Genomic DNA, 13,957 nt, shown 5'->3' with positions numbered 1-13,957 from the left:
TATAACGAACACCATGTTCGAACATAGGGATGCTCATAAGTGTACTTGGTACCAGAGCACCCTAGGCCAAAGGTCAATGATCGATTTTATAATCGTTTCATCTGATCTGAGGCCGTATGTTTTGGACACTCGGGTGAAGAGAGGGGCAGAGCTGTCAACTGATCACCATCTGGTGGTGAGTTGGGTCAGAGGGTGTGGGAAGACTCTGGACAGACCTGGTAAGCCCAAACGGGTAGTGCGGGTAAAGGTACCGAAGGGCCCGAAGGGCTGCAGCCTCTGCCGTGAAAGAGGCAAAGCAGCGGGTGTGGGAGAGGTTCGGAGAAGACATGGAGAATGACTTTCGGTCGGCACCAAGGTGCTTCTGGAAAACTGTTCGCCACCTCAGGAGGGGGAAGCGGGGAACCATCCAAGCTGTGTACAGTAAAGATGGGACGCTGTTGACCTCAACTGAGGAGGTAATAGGGCGGTGGAAGGAGCACTTTGAGGAACTCCTAAATCCGACTAATACGCCCTCTATGGTAGAGGCAGAGCTGGAGGATGATGGGGGATTGTCGTCAATTTCCCTGGTGGAAGTTGCTGAGGTAGTTAAACAACTCCACAGTGGCAAAGCCCCAGGGATTGATGAGATCCGTCCAGAAATGCTTAAAGCTCTGGGTGTGGAGGGGTTGTCTTGGTTGACACGCCTCTTCAACATTGCGTGGAAGTCGGGGACGGTGCCTAAGGAGTGGCAGACCGGGGTGGTGGTTCCCTTTTTCAAAAAGGGGGACCAGAGGGTGTGTGCCAATTACAGGGGTATCACACTTCTCAGCCTCCCCGGTAAAGTCTACTCCAAGGTGCTGGAAAGGAGGGTTCGGTCGATAGTCGAACCTCAGGTTGAAGAGGAACAATGCGGATTCCGTCCTGGTCGTGGAACAACGGACCAGATCTTTACTCTCGCAAGGATCCTGGAGGGAGCCTGGGAGTATGCCCAACCGGTCTACATGTGCTTTGTGGATCTGGAGAAGGCGTATGACCGGGTCCCCCGGGAGATACTGTGGGAGGTGCTGCGGGAGTATGGGGTGAGGGGGTCCCTTCTCAGGGCCATCCAATCTCTGTACGACCAAAGCGAGAGCTGTGTCCGGGTTCTCGGCAGTAAGTCGGACTCGTTTCAGGTGAGAGTTGGCCTCCGCCAGGGCTGCGCTTTGTCACCAATCCTGTTTGTAGTATTTATGGACAGGATATCGAGGCGTAGTCGGGGTGGAGAGGGGTTGCAGTTTGGTGAGCTGGGGATCTCATCGCTGCTTTTTGCGGATGATGTGGTCCTGATGGCATCGTCGGCCTGTGACCTTCAGCACTCACTGGATCGGTTCGCAGCCGAGTGTGAAGCGGCTGGGATGAGGATCAGCACCTCTAAATCTGAGGCCATGGTTCTCAGCAGGAAACCGATGGAGTGCCTTCTCCAGGTAGGGAATGAGTCTTTACCCCAAGTGAAGGAGTTCAAGTACCTTGGGGTATTGTTCGCGAGTGAGGGGACAATGGAGCGGGAGATTGGTCGGAGAATCGGCGCAGCGGGTGCGGTATTACACTCAATTTATCGCACCGTTGTGACGAAAAGAGAGCTGAGCCAGAAGGCAAAGCTCTCAATCTACCGGTCAGTTTTCGTTCCTACCCTCACCTATGGTCATGAAGGCTGGGTCATGACCGAAAGAACGAGATCCAGGGTACAAGCGGCCGAAATGGGTTTCCTCAGGAGGGTGGCTGGCGTCTCCCTTAGAGATAGGGTGAGAAGCTCAGTCATCCGTGAGGAGCTCGGAGTAGAGCCGCTGCTCCTTCGCATCGAAAGGAGCCAGTTGAGGTGGTTCGGGCATCTGGTAAGGATGCCCCCTGGGCGCCTCCCTAGGGAGGTGTTCCAGGCACGTCCAGCTGGGAGGAGGCCTCGGGGAAGACCCAGGACTAGGTGGAGGGATTATATCTCCAACCTGGCCTGGGAACGCCTCGGGATCCCCCAGTCGGAGCTGGTTAATGTGGCTCGGGAAAGGGAAGTTTGGGGTCCCCTGCTGGAGCTGCTACCCCCGCGACCCGTTACCGGATAAGCGGAAGAAGATGGATGGATGGATGGTTTTAAAATACAAGAAGAAAATGCATTCAACTCGTTTAATAGACCTCAGTCACACAATGTGATTTGGTGAAAAACACTGAATGTGAAGATGCTTTTACTGGATAAATAACTCTTAAAGTTGTCACTGAAAGTTCATGTTTAAGAGGCAATGCTGGAGTGCATCAGGATGTTGGTGTTGTCTTGTTCAGCAGCAACCAGTATGGCCTGGAAGCGAAGGACCTTCTGATGTAGCTCAGCCATGAAGGGGAAGTTGTAGATCTCTGCTGTTGTTTCTCTGTACTTTTTCTGCTGCTGCAGAGTCTTCTCTGCTACCTCATACATTTCTTCACTAAAATGCTGTCCTCCATTTGCCACCACCATCATATCAATCATATTAATCAGCTGAACCACTTGGGTTCTGCTCCTCCTTTTCTTGTTGTTGAAGACATGGTACCGGTTACCGCACCTGTTAATCACCTCCCGAAGTTTGGGGTGACCGTATTGCACATAATCCTGAATGGTGCCCTGCAGCTCATCGCCACGCGTGAACAGAATGATCATGTACTTAGACGCCTCAGGTCCGAAGATGTTCTCCAGGGCTTGCACACAGTTTTCTTCTTCTTTGGTGAACCTGCCAATCTGGATGACCAGCAGAAAGGCGTGAGGGCCGGGAGAGGACACCTGGATGCACTTTGCAATCTCTTTCTTTATGCTCTCTGCACTTTTAGACGTATCCAGAATCCCTGGTGTATCGACCACGTCGATCTTTCTGCTCCTGTTGTTGACCTGTTGTTTCTCGCAGCTCTGCGTCACAGAGTGTGCACTCGCCGAAGAATGGAAATCCTTTCTACCCAAAATGGTGTTACCGACGGCACTTTTTCCAACTCCAGTTTTCCCAATCATCACAATCCTCAGTGGACGACCTGCAAATAGAAATATATCAAACATAGTAAAACCCACCACACAAGTACAAGTTGTGACTGCAAATATGATGAAAGGAGCTTAAAAGGCTGAAACACATCACCTTCAGGGATGGAAGAGTGGATACCCATCTTTAACCTTCCTGTTTTTTTTAGAGAATGAACAGATACCGAGCTTACTATTATTTCTGTGTGAAGCCGTTTTGTTTAGCGCTCCACCCACAGGGTGTATCAACCTATATCAGTATGTGATTCAGTCTGACAGACTTTAAAGCTGATCCAGGGACTCCAGTGAAACCTGCCTGCTGTCTGTTCTCTACTCAGCAGATAAAATGCATTCTAACAAACCACCATCACGTAAGTGCACTTATTTCCTCTCTTTTTTAAGATTTGTGGCAGTTTTTGGGGGCTGACATGCGACTGATGCCCCTGATAAGACTCAAATCAGGGATATTAAAATTACATGGTCAGTATCTTAAACCCGTAGGCCACCAGATTTGTTGTAAAGATGTAACAAATGCTCCTCTAATAGAACTCTTACAATATTATATTATGTATGTATATATAATAGTATTATATTAACACAGGTTTTAAATCAATGCACTGAAGTACAACTTGGAAATGTATTTAGTGAATGCGTTGCCAGATGTTTGAAACCCGAAAGAGGAAACTGGACAGTGAGTGATGCACTGAAGTTACAGTAGATTATACAATATGTACACATATCAATAATATCCTGTACAAACATATCTGTATGTGAAGTCAAGCTGAAATCAAATTGCATGTTTTTATCTGCTGCAGCATAGGGATCTGCTTTGTAAATCACTTGTTTCCTGTGTTCTCCTTTGAGAAGAAATTTAAAACTATAAAAGATACATTTGTTATGTTTGTTGGTTTCACCATGGCACCCTCTATCTTTGCTGTTCTCCATCTACATAGAAGAACTTATTTTCATACTAATAATCCAAATGGTTTATTAGGGGCCAAGCAGCGAAGCTGCGTGGACCCAAGTGTTTGCCTGTATTATTATTCTTCTAACTTAGAAATCCATGTTCCCATGCACGAAAACTCACCAAACCTTGCACAGTCCAGTCCTGTGCCAAACTTAATCAGTGCGATTTGTGTGCTAATCTTCCTGATGGTGGCGCTACAACAGCCATCTAAAATTTCGAAACTTGACATGACATGGTGCGCTGTGGATGCTTTTATATAGACCTTAGTCTATATAGACCTGAAATTCAGCCTTGGTGCAGAATTACAGCCACTAGAGCCAGTCCCACAGTGAGCTTTCCTTAGGATGTGCCATTTCTGTGTCTGTAGCTTTAAATGCTATTGAGGAGGAGAGAGGGGGGTCAAGGTGGAGGGTGGGGGGTGTGGCCTTGACCAACTGCCACTTTGCTAGTTTGAAAGCCATGTTGTCTCTCTCTTTCTCATGGGTGGGCCAAATTCTCTGGGTGGGCAAAGCAGAGAAAGGGGAGGTAACCTTTCCCCTTATGATGTCATAAAGGGAAGATTCCAGATCAGCCCATCTGAGCTTTAATTTTCTCAAAGGCAGAGCAGGATACCCAGGGCTCGGTTTACACCTATCACCATTTCCAGCCACTGGGGGACCATAGGCAAGTGTTTCCAATGCACTTCCATTTTGCTTAAAACGATACACCAACTGTTCCACTTCAGCCAAGCATAAAAAAATGTTTTTAGTGATATTTCTTTACATTTTCTAGAATTTCTGCTCAGGAATATATTGACAAATTGAAAATGTGCATAAAAACAGGTGGATGTCTCCTATTCTACAATCATGGACATGTCTTACACACCTGCTATCTCAGCTTGCTGAATAAACAAGTCAACTGCAGTACATTACACAATTTTAAAAAAACTGCTAATTTAATTGTAGTCAATTTGTATGCTGGTGTGATCCCCTTCAGTACCACTGTTAACAAAACCCTGTCCTTTTGGTAATAAGCTACAGTTTCCACAACAATGTTTGTGTACCTTGTCTATGTTACCTATGTTGGAATATATAATATGCAAACTGACACGCCCCGAGAGTACACCATTTCCAGACTGTACATTAAAACATATTATTGTTTTTTGTTTCTACAGCATATCCGGCAACTGTCGCTTTGTTTGGAAAGAGCGTTCAGTTCAGAAACGGCATTGGAAAGATGATCCTCAATAATGATAGTGTTTTTGTCGAAATGTCAAAAACCTTTGTCGTGAAAAGAAACGACTCATTCAGAATCATAAATACCCCCGATTTCTTTGATAAAGAATGTCTGCACCCGGACCAGATGACCATTGACTTCATGGCATTATCTTATCCTGGCCCTGAACTGTTCATACTGGCCATCGATTCAGAAAACACCCAAGATGAAGAAGTCAAAGCCCAAATCAGTAAACTTCAAGATACCTTTGGAGACAAAATCTTGGCACACCTGGTCATCATGTTACCGGACAAGTTAAGCTTTGAATCAATAGATCATCTGAAGCCAAGATTCACTATCCGGTGGGCATTTCCAAACCAAAATCTGGCCAGCGAAGTGGTGTTCCGAAGTCATACGGCCATTCCTGTATGACTTCAAAAACTACAGTGAAGACGTCGTGAAAAGAAGAAGAACGATAGACTTAGAGAAGATAAGGTCGAAACTTTATTACTGCATAACAGTCTTGACAACATACATATGTATAGACAGCAGCGGTCCCACCCTACTTGGGGATAGCTTATATTTTTCAATGTATTTTCACATAGAGAGTTTCCTTCTATAGACTTTTTAAAAAGCTGGAACATTCCTGTGGTTTGGAATAAGTATTGTAAGGTAAAAGTGTATAAACAAGCCATAAAATAACACTAGAATATGACAACCCAGTCAGTTTTTGAGGGCTGCCTAGATCAGAAAACACGGGATTCAGATTTGGCTCCAGTTCCTAAATGTCACATGTAGGGTCATTAATATATACTGCCCAGTGTTGTGCCTGAACCAAGGGGGTAAGCTTCGCCTCAGAGCTCGAATCTCCTATGGCGCCATTTTGATGCTACAAAGCGATCACCCGACGTTAGCATCCCATTGACTGCCATTCATTTTGACGTCACTTTGACAGAGAATAACTTTACATCTGAAGCGTTTAAAGACTTTATTTGTCCATTGTTTATTTCTAAAGAAACACGACAATGTATAAAAGGCTCCATTACCTTGAACCTCACGTTATGGCTCCGTAGTATACGTTTTTGTAAAAATAGGCTAACAATTGTGTCATAACCACGCGACTTACTGCCGCATAGTAGAGGAATTACCGTATAGTACAGGAGAAGCTCGCAGGCAGTTTGGACTTCCATTAGCTGTTTAAGAGTAATTACTAATGTTAACTAGCATTTTAGTTAGCAATAATTAGCCTGTGTCCACGTTATCTCCTTACATATACCTACGCTCTCCTTCTCTGCTAGATTGGGAATGATTGAGATTTCTCTTGGCACAGCTACCAGAAGACTTCCAACTTTCAGACACGTTGCTCACGTCACATGTACGCCGTTTCTCTCAGTTGGAGGCTGCGCAGTAACGCTCAGCGCTCACCAGAAAAGTGCTTCTAAAGGCCTTCACTGGTCTCCGTCCAGAGCAACGGGATCTGTTGGTCCATTCTTATATACTGTCTATAGCATGAACTCGTTCATATTTTGGGCGAACGTGAACTGAACGTACTGTATTACTGCCTGATAAACGTTACTGTGAACTCGTTCATTCTGGTGTCTGTGAACGGCACGCGCTCTCAGTTTAACTTCGTTCAATAGGGTGCCAGATTTCTATAGAGCCATCCAGGCGAAAACCCGGCTAAAACACACCGTAAACAGGCCTTAATATGTAGTGGAAAAAACACCTAATCTGGCAACACCAGCCACCAGTGTCGCACCGCCGCATGGGTCATCAAAACAAAAAACGTGCGTTCATGGACATCGGAAAAATGTTTTTCCAAGTGAAAACGTCATAATTCACGTCCCTTCCTGTGGGAATCAGCGGAATCAGAGGTGGGAAACTCGGGCCAGATTTTGCTAACCGAGTTTCCCAGTTGGTGACGCGTTGTTGACAACTGACGTTTGATGTAGGCGACTTTGGTTCACTGAACACATTTCAATGACAATAAACTGTTTATTGTGGACAAACGCCTCTGCTGAGAAACATACACAGACATAACATGTTTCAAATTATTCATAAATAGGCCTATGTATATATATAAAAAAAACAACACCTTATCCGTGTCCTTTCCCATTTGTTGTCCTGCAGATAACACAAACACCTGACCATGTGCTGTTTGTATGCTCGCATAAGAAAACAGCAGCAAATTATTGTGGCCTCCATGTTTTCACCATGTTTTCACACACCTGATGCTCTAGTCTAGGCTACGCCCAACAGCTGGTGGCAGTCATGCAACAAGTTGTTATGCCAAACGCCAATATAACAGAAGAAGAAGAACACGCATCCCGACATGTGAACGCTGGTAGTCAGAAAAACAACGTAATCACGGGGGCGGTCCCTGTCATTCCGAGGTGGCATGAACGCGCCAAAAGCAGCAAGGAGGCGTCGTATGATCATTTAAACGAGTTTTATGACAAGGTCGGTGAGGATGGGAAAAATCTTACGTTTCTGTGCAAACTTTGCCCGTCGGCTTTCAAAAAGAAAATCCGCACTTCAATCACATCCACAGCAAACCTGAAACGGCACATTGAACTGAAGCAACATATGGAAAAAAAGAACTATGAACTAGTTCATTTTTTGAACTGTGAACTTAGTTCAAAATTTTGAAGTATGAACTATGAACTGAATTACTAATAAATAAATTATTAAAAATTTGTGAACTGAACTTTGAACTAGTTAATGTAGAAAGTGAACTTTCCCAACACTGATACTGCCCCCCTCCAATTATCTCCACCCACAGCTTGAGAACTACCTTTGCAAAGGTGTGCCATATTTTTCAAGCAAGCCAGACAGAGACATTTCAGATACATTTACATACATATGTATACAGGTATATCCAGACAGACAGTTTGAGAAGAAAAATGTGGTCTTTGAACATTAATGCATCTACACGTATTAGAAGAAACCCAATATGATAAACTATGATAAACACAAAGTAGCCCTAAAGCATGTTGGGATAACTCTCTAATGCTATGATATTGCGATTTACAGTAATTGTAATAACTATTTCAGATACGATGGCGATCATCCTTATCCCCCTGGAATGGCAGGTAAATCTCTGGTTTTAATTACTTTAATTTGTCTCACTTGTTTATAACATGATATATGCTGAAAGAGTGATCTGGTCTGTGAAAAAGCAAATCATTTGAAAATACTTACATGGTTTGAGACATCAGCAGACAAGAATACCACACAACAATGCTTAAATTCATAAATTTGGTCCATCCCATTGGGCACCGGGCTCTGCTTAGGTTGTGCCTTGTGACTGATTCTGTTCTTGGACAGAATCTCCAAGTCCATGGAAAGTGTACAATGCAGTGACTTCAGAAATGCATGTCTGCTTTTTGGTGTGGTTCTGCTGGCAATGTGATCTCAATCGTGCACAGCAACTGTTTGTAGTGTAAAAGTGTAAAGTGGTTGGGATGAGAGTCAGCATCTCCAAGTCTGTGGCCATAAAAATCTGCTAGAAAAAGGTGGATTGCTAAATGCAGTTTGGAAGTGAGTTGCTAGCACAAGTTAAGGAGTTCAAGTAGTTTTTTGTGTTCTTGTTCATGAGTGAGGGTAAAATAAGAAATAGCTGAAATCTTTTCCTTAGCAGGGTGGCTAGGATCAGCCTCAAGCTAGATATATGCTAGCTGTAGTGTCCCTGGCACAAGGGCTTGTGTGCAAAAGCTACATCATCCTGTCTTTCATGTACAATACGCTTCTCTGAATTTTTGTAACTAGGTGAATACTTTTCATTTTGACATGAATGGCTGGGAAGACTGGCTGAGTAAGTTCACCTGTACAAATATCTGTACAATACTTCATATACAGACTACATTGAAAGTCGAAATGGCCTTTTGTTTGTGAAAAGAGCAAAAGAGAGGAATTTTGCTGAAGGGTGTTGAAAAACGAGAGATCGCTTTGTCAAAGCTACACAATAATTAAAACAATAATTTTGAGTTGGAGGTAAGTGACAGTATAACAATTACAGTATACAAATGCAATGTTTGAGAAAAATGTGTAAGGTACTATTGAAACTTTAAAAAAGAAAATGTGTCTTTATAAATGGCAGTGTGTGTTGCATCTTTACAGGTGCCAACCCTGTGACACCGTCCACCTAACAACATACAAGAGCAGCACCTGAACATCACAATGCCTTTGCTGCACCTGCTAGAGAAGCAGCACCTGAACATCACAATGGTATGCTCTGGAAGATACAATAGGACATACCATATATCAGAATATAACAGAATAGCCACTTTGACAAATTAAATGGCCATCTGTCTTTTGCAGCATCACTTTGTTAATAAAGTATAATTCACAGGCAAAACTGTAGATGTTCAAGATATTGAAATATGTAAGGTTATCAGCATTCCCATCAAAGTCTACTGTTTTTTGTTTAAGATCTTTTGATGAAATGATTTAACTCCTCTAACTGTACCCTATAGGTAACAGTGCCTGTGAAATGCCAGACAACATATTTAACATTGTTATGCTGGGACTAACGGGGACTGGAAAGAGTGCATCAGCAAACACCATCCTGGCTGCTGGGAACTCCCAGCGGAATTCAAAAAAACACTTTATATCTATGTCACACTCCTTGCCGGTCACCACCCAGTGTGAGGTAAAAATAGTAAAGAAGCTCTGCGGGACACAGGTGAGAGTGGTTGACACTCCGGACTTCTTAAACGACCAACTCTGTAACTCCCAGGCACAGGTAGAGGAGTGTAAGAGGTACTGTCAGCCAGGTCGATGCGTGGTGTTACTCGTGTTACAGCTGGGGCGGTTTACAGATGTTGAGAGAGGAATATTGGAAAAGCTGGAAAAAAAGCTTGACTGGAAGATCAGGGAGAGGACAATCGTCCTGCTGACACACAGGGAGGACCTGAAAGGAAGTCTGAAGAGTTATATTGATGTTAATGACGGCCTCAAGAGCATTGTTGAAATGTGTGTCAATCGTCTTCATCTTTTTAATAATTCCTCCAACGACACTAAGCAAGTCATAGAGCTCATCAAGAAAATTCCGAACTATGAAAATTTTTTCCCAAAGTTTACAGAAAAAAATTGTTGTGTATGTTAGCTTGGCTATATATGCTGATCATGTCATTTGCACTCCAAATGTGCAAATGACATAGTGCTTAAAAAGAGTATTCTACTGACTCACAATGGACAAAAAGTATTAAAATTGTTGCAGAACCATAGATAACTTTTGAATTCCATATATTACCCACAATGCAACTCTGCCACCAACAGTTCAGTCGAGTCAGATGCAGGTGTGTTTTGCTAGTAGCGGCTAATGTAGCCTAGACTCACTAGCCTCAAGCAGAGATGAGGAGTGGGCTATCATTTTCACATTTGTAGTCTTCAGCCCTAAAGATAATTTATCATTTGCTTAGCTCTTGCTGTAGAAACTAAAGGCAACTTTTTTCACATGTGCAATAATACTCCCCAAGACCTGTAAACAGACGTTCCTCTTTGATTTCAAGTGCATCTTTTAAAGTTGTGTTCACTACTGCCCACTATTTTATCATAATCATTATGCTACCTTTTTCGTCAGAGTACTATTATGTGTTGTTTTTGTTCGATTTTAAATTAATGTATATTACATTATACATACCAATGTTTGGAGCAAGCCTATGCCTCCTGGGGATGGTGGTGGATGTTGTTACTGCTGCTACTGCTACTAGTGTGTAACTTGCATCTGTTTAAAAATGTACATGTCAAATGCCTGTCTATAGTGAATCTAAAAAATTATAAATGCGTTGGTAAAAATGGCATAAATGTATAACAAAAACTGGATGCAGGATTCCAACATAGCATTCAGCTAAGTTCTGAGAAGTGAAATTCCAGTGTAATAGAGTTTACTAAGTCCTGAAAAGGAGTGTGGCTTGATCATGGGCCTGATGAAAGACATGTGGTTGTCAGATGATGTACTGTGCTGATGTACTGTACTGTGCCATGAAGTCCAACCTCGCAACTGTATAAGTACTTGCATGCTAACAGAATGGCTTCAGGTTCCTCTGCAGAGTAAACTCATGTATTTTGTTTGAATAAAGATCTTAATTATAGCACCATATTGGTCTCCTTGAAAAATTAATTGATCAATATAATCTGCAACTATAAAAACTCACAACACTGGCAAAGTATTTTAAAACCTGCATTGTTTACATGTACATTATTATTACAAATTAAGTTTGTCTAAAGGTCTCAATGTAGTAACAAAGTGAACAATACAATATACTCAATGCTCCACTTTTCCCTGTTGTGGCTAGTTCTTCAAAGTCAAAGTCTGATTCTTGCTCTATTAATTTTTGTGAAGGCCTTGTCATTGTGTTTTGAACCCTATACAGCCTGGTTAAACCAGAAAGCAGCACAATCACATGATTTTGTAGTACCAGTAGTTGCAGTGCTAGTTGATGAGCAACTGTAGTTGGCAAGCTATCTTCTGACATGCTAGTGAGGAATGTGCTGGCACAAGCCGGTCAGACTATCTTGTTTAGCAACGGGTAGATGGCTACAGTTTCACTTTTGTTTATCAGAGTTTGTGTGGGTCACAAACATTTGAAAAAAATATTTTCTGCAAATTTTCCTGATCATATACAGTATAGCAGAAATAATACATAAACTTAGCACAAAAAGTAAGGAAATTTGTGTTTGGTAGATTATTTCTCTGTGGTAACAATGCTTTTTGGCAATAAATCTTATACTGGCGGAAAGCCTGTTTAGTTCCCTTTCAAATGGTGCCCCGTTTGTAAGGAACATGCATTTGTGGGATGAGGAGCAGTGCTGAGTATGTGGGTTGCGCCCAAGAAAAATTTGCCAAATCTTCTCTGCCAATGCCAAACATCTTATTCTGCCATTGACTCATTTGGTGTTTGGTGGATTGGATGATTGAAGTTTGAAGAAACAAGACATATTGGCAATTTAACAATTTATTCATTTCACAAACAGGAGCCTCAGTAGCGTGTGGAAGAACCATACACAGCCACAACAGCCTGGCACCTCCTCCTCATGCTGGTCATCAGCCTGGTCACACACTGCTGTGGGATGGCATCCCATTCTTCAACCAGCATTTGTTGCAAGTCAGCCAACGTGGTTGTGTTGGTCACTCTGGCACGAACAGCACGCCCAAGCTGATCCCACAAGTGTTCAATGGGGTTGAGGTCAGGACTGCTGGCAGGCTGTTCTATCCTCTCCACTCCCACATTCTGGAGGTAGTCTCTGATAAACCCCGCACTGTGGGGGCGAGCGTTGTCATCTTGGAGGATAGAGTTTGATCCCAGGCTGTGGAGATATGGGATTGCCACTGGTTGCAGAATCTCATCTCTATATCTCTCTGCATTGAGATTGCCTCCAATGATGACAAGCCTCGTTTTTCCAGTGAGGGAGATGCCGCCCCACACCATCACACTGCCTCCACCAAAAGATGTTACTCTGTCGGTAGCAGTCAGCATAGCGTTCTCTGCGTCTTCTCCACACTTTGACCCTATGATCCAATTGCCGTAGGCAGAATCATCCAATCCACCAAACACCAAACGAGTCAATGGCAGAATAAGCTGGTTGGCATTGGCAGAGAAGATTTGGCAAATTTTTCATGGCCGCAACCCACATACTCAGCGCTGCTGCTCATCCCACAAATGCATGTTCCTTACAAACGGAGCACCATTTCAAAGGAAACTAAACAGGCTTTCCAACGGTGTAAGATTTATTTACCTCAGATGAAATCATCTTGTCCTTGTTTAAATATATGTAAAACCCACAGACAGACATAAAGGGTGACCAATTGCATTGATTTATGAAAATATATATACTGACATGGCTAAATATGGATATAGGTACAAGGTTAGTATTTGTCAAATTAGCTCAATAACGGCATTAAAAATAAGACATGAGACAACTCTGTCATGTGAACACATTTAATGTATATTATAGTCCATGATACAGTTTACAGCTTTACAATAACAATATAAAGGAGTGTACATTTGATATATGCGTTTCAGATTCTAGGCTCTTAACTTGCATAAGAGTATTTCACTCTAAAGTATAACTTATCTGTCTGCAGTTTCACATGTCACTTCTAAAAATAAAACTTCTGAAGGGCTTTATGAAAAATAACAGGCATCTAAAATTTATTTCTTTTTTTTTTCAAAAATACAGTTGATTCTATCGTCACAAACTGAAGTACATCTCTTTGGCTAGCGTTATACATTTCCCTCTGCTTTCATGAAACCACACATCTTATTCTCATCTCGAAGAGCTCCAACACACTGTCTATTTGAGTTTATTTCTTTTTTTACAGAGAGTAGTTTTCGCTGACAGTGAGGTCTGTGGATTATCCTGAGTAACATTAACTGGGATGTTGTTTTGGGCGAGACAGTTCATTTAAAGCTACGGACTACAAACTAAATTCCATTTGCCTCTGAGCTTTGAGTCTCAAAGGTGGAGACCTCACAGCCTCAACGAATCAAATCCAAACTGTCCTGGTCAATATGTTGGTAATGGTTTGGGTCTCTTAGGTAGGAGGTGCTGGGTGACAGCAGCTAGTTGTTGAGTTTGTAGTTTGTATGCCGCGACTGTTTGATCATTAGTTAGTCCTTTCAAACATGCTGGTAATAACGGCATACTGAAATGACTGACCCGCAACAGAGAAACACACAGCACCTTCGGGAAGTGTGTGTGTGTGTGTGTGTGTGTGTGTGTGTGTGTCATTCCTTCTGTAAAAACTCTGAACAAAGCCTCTCTCATCTGTTTTAATTTGTATCATAAGATTTAGATTTATCTGTGTC

At 42.7% G+C, this 13,957-nt stretch overlaps 1 protein-coding gene and 1 long non-coding RNA gene across 2 annotated transcripts; one reads left to right on the top strand and one right to left on the bottom strand.

The window, feature by feature from the left end:
- Window positions 1–2,223: 2,223 nt before the first annotated feature.
- On the bottom strand, window positions 2,224–3,311 carry LOC116040190 (GTPase IMAP family member 7-like). The gene is made up of 2 exons (XM_031285457.2): window positions 3,102–3,311; window positions 2,224–3,000 (listed from the first exon to the last, which is right to left on the bottom strand). Exons 1-2 carry the CDS (start codon window positions 3,127–3,129, stop codon window positions 2,237–2,239), a joined length of 792 nt encoding a protein of 263 aa, XP_031141317.1. The 5' UTR covers window positions 3,130–3,311; the 3' UTR covers window positions 2,224–2,236.
- Window positions 3,243–11,245, top strand: LOC118495448. The gene is made up of 3 exons (XR_004897875.1): window positions 3,243–3,354; window positions 9,264–9,371; window positions 9,620–11,245. It is a non-coding gene; the product is annotated as an uncharacterized LOC118495448 (long non-coding RNA).
- Window positions 11,246–13,957: the final 2,712 nt, after the last annotated feature.

Source organism: Sander lucioperca, chromosome 7, assembly GCF_008315115.2.
Source record: "Sander lucioperca isolate FBNREF2018 chromosome 7, SLUC_FBN_1.2, whole genome shotgun sequence".
NCBI lineage: Eukaryota > Metazoa > Chordata > Actinopteri > Perciformes > Percidae > Sander > Sander lucioperca.
This window is presented reverse-complemented; position numbering and strand designations above follow the sequence as displayed.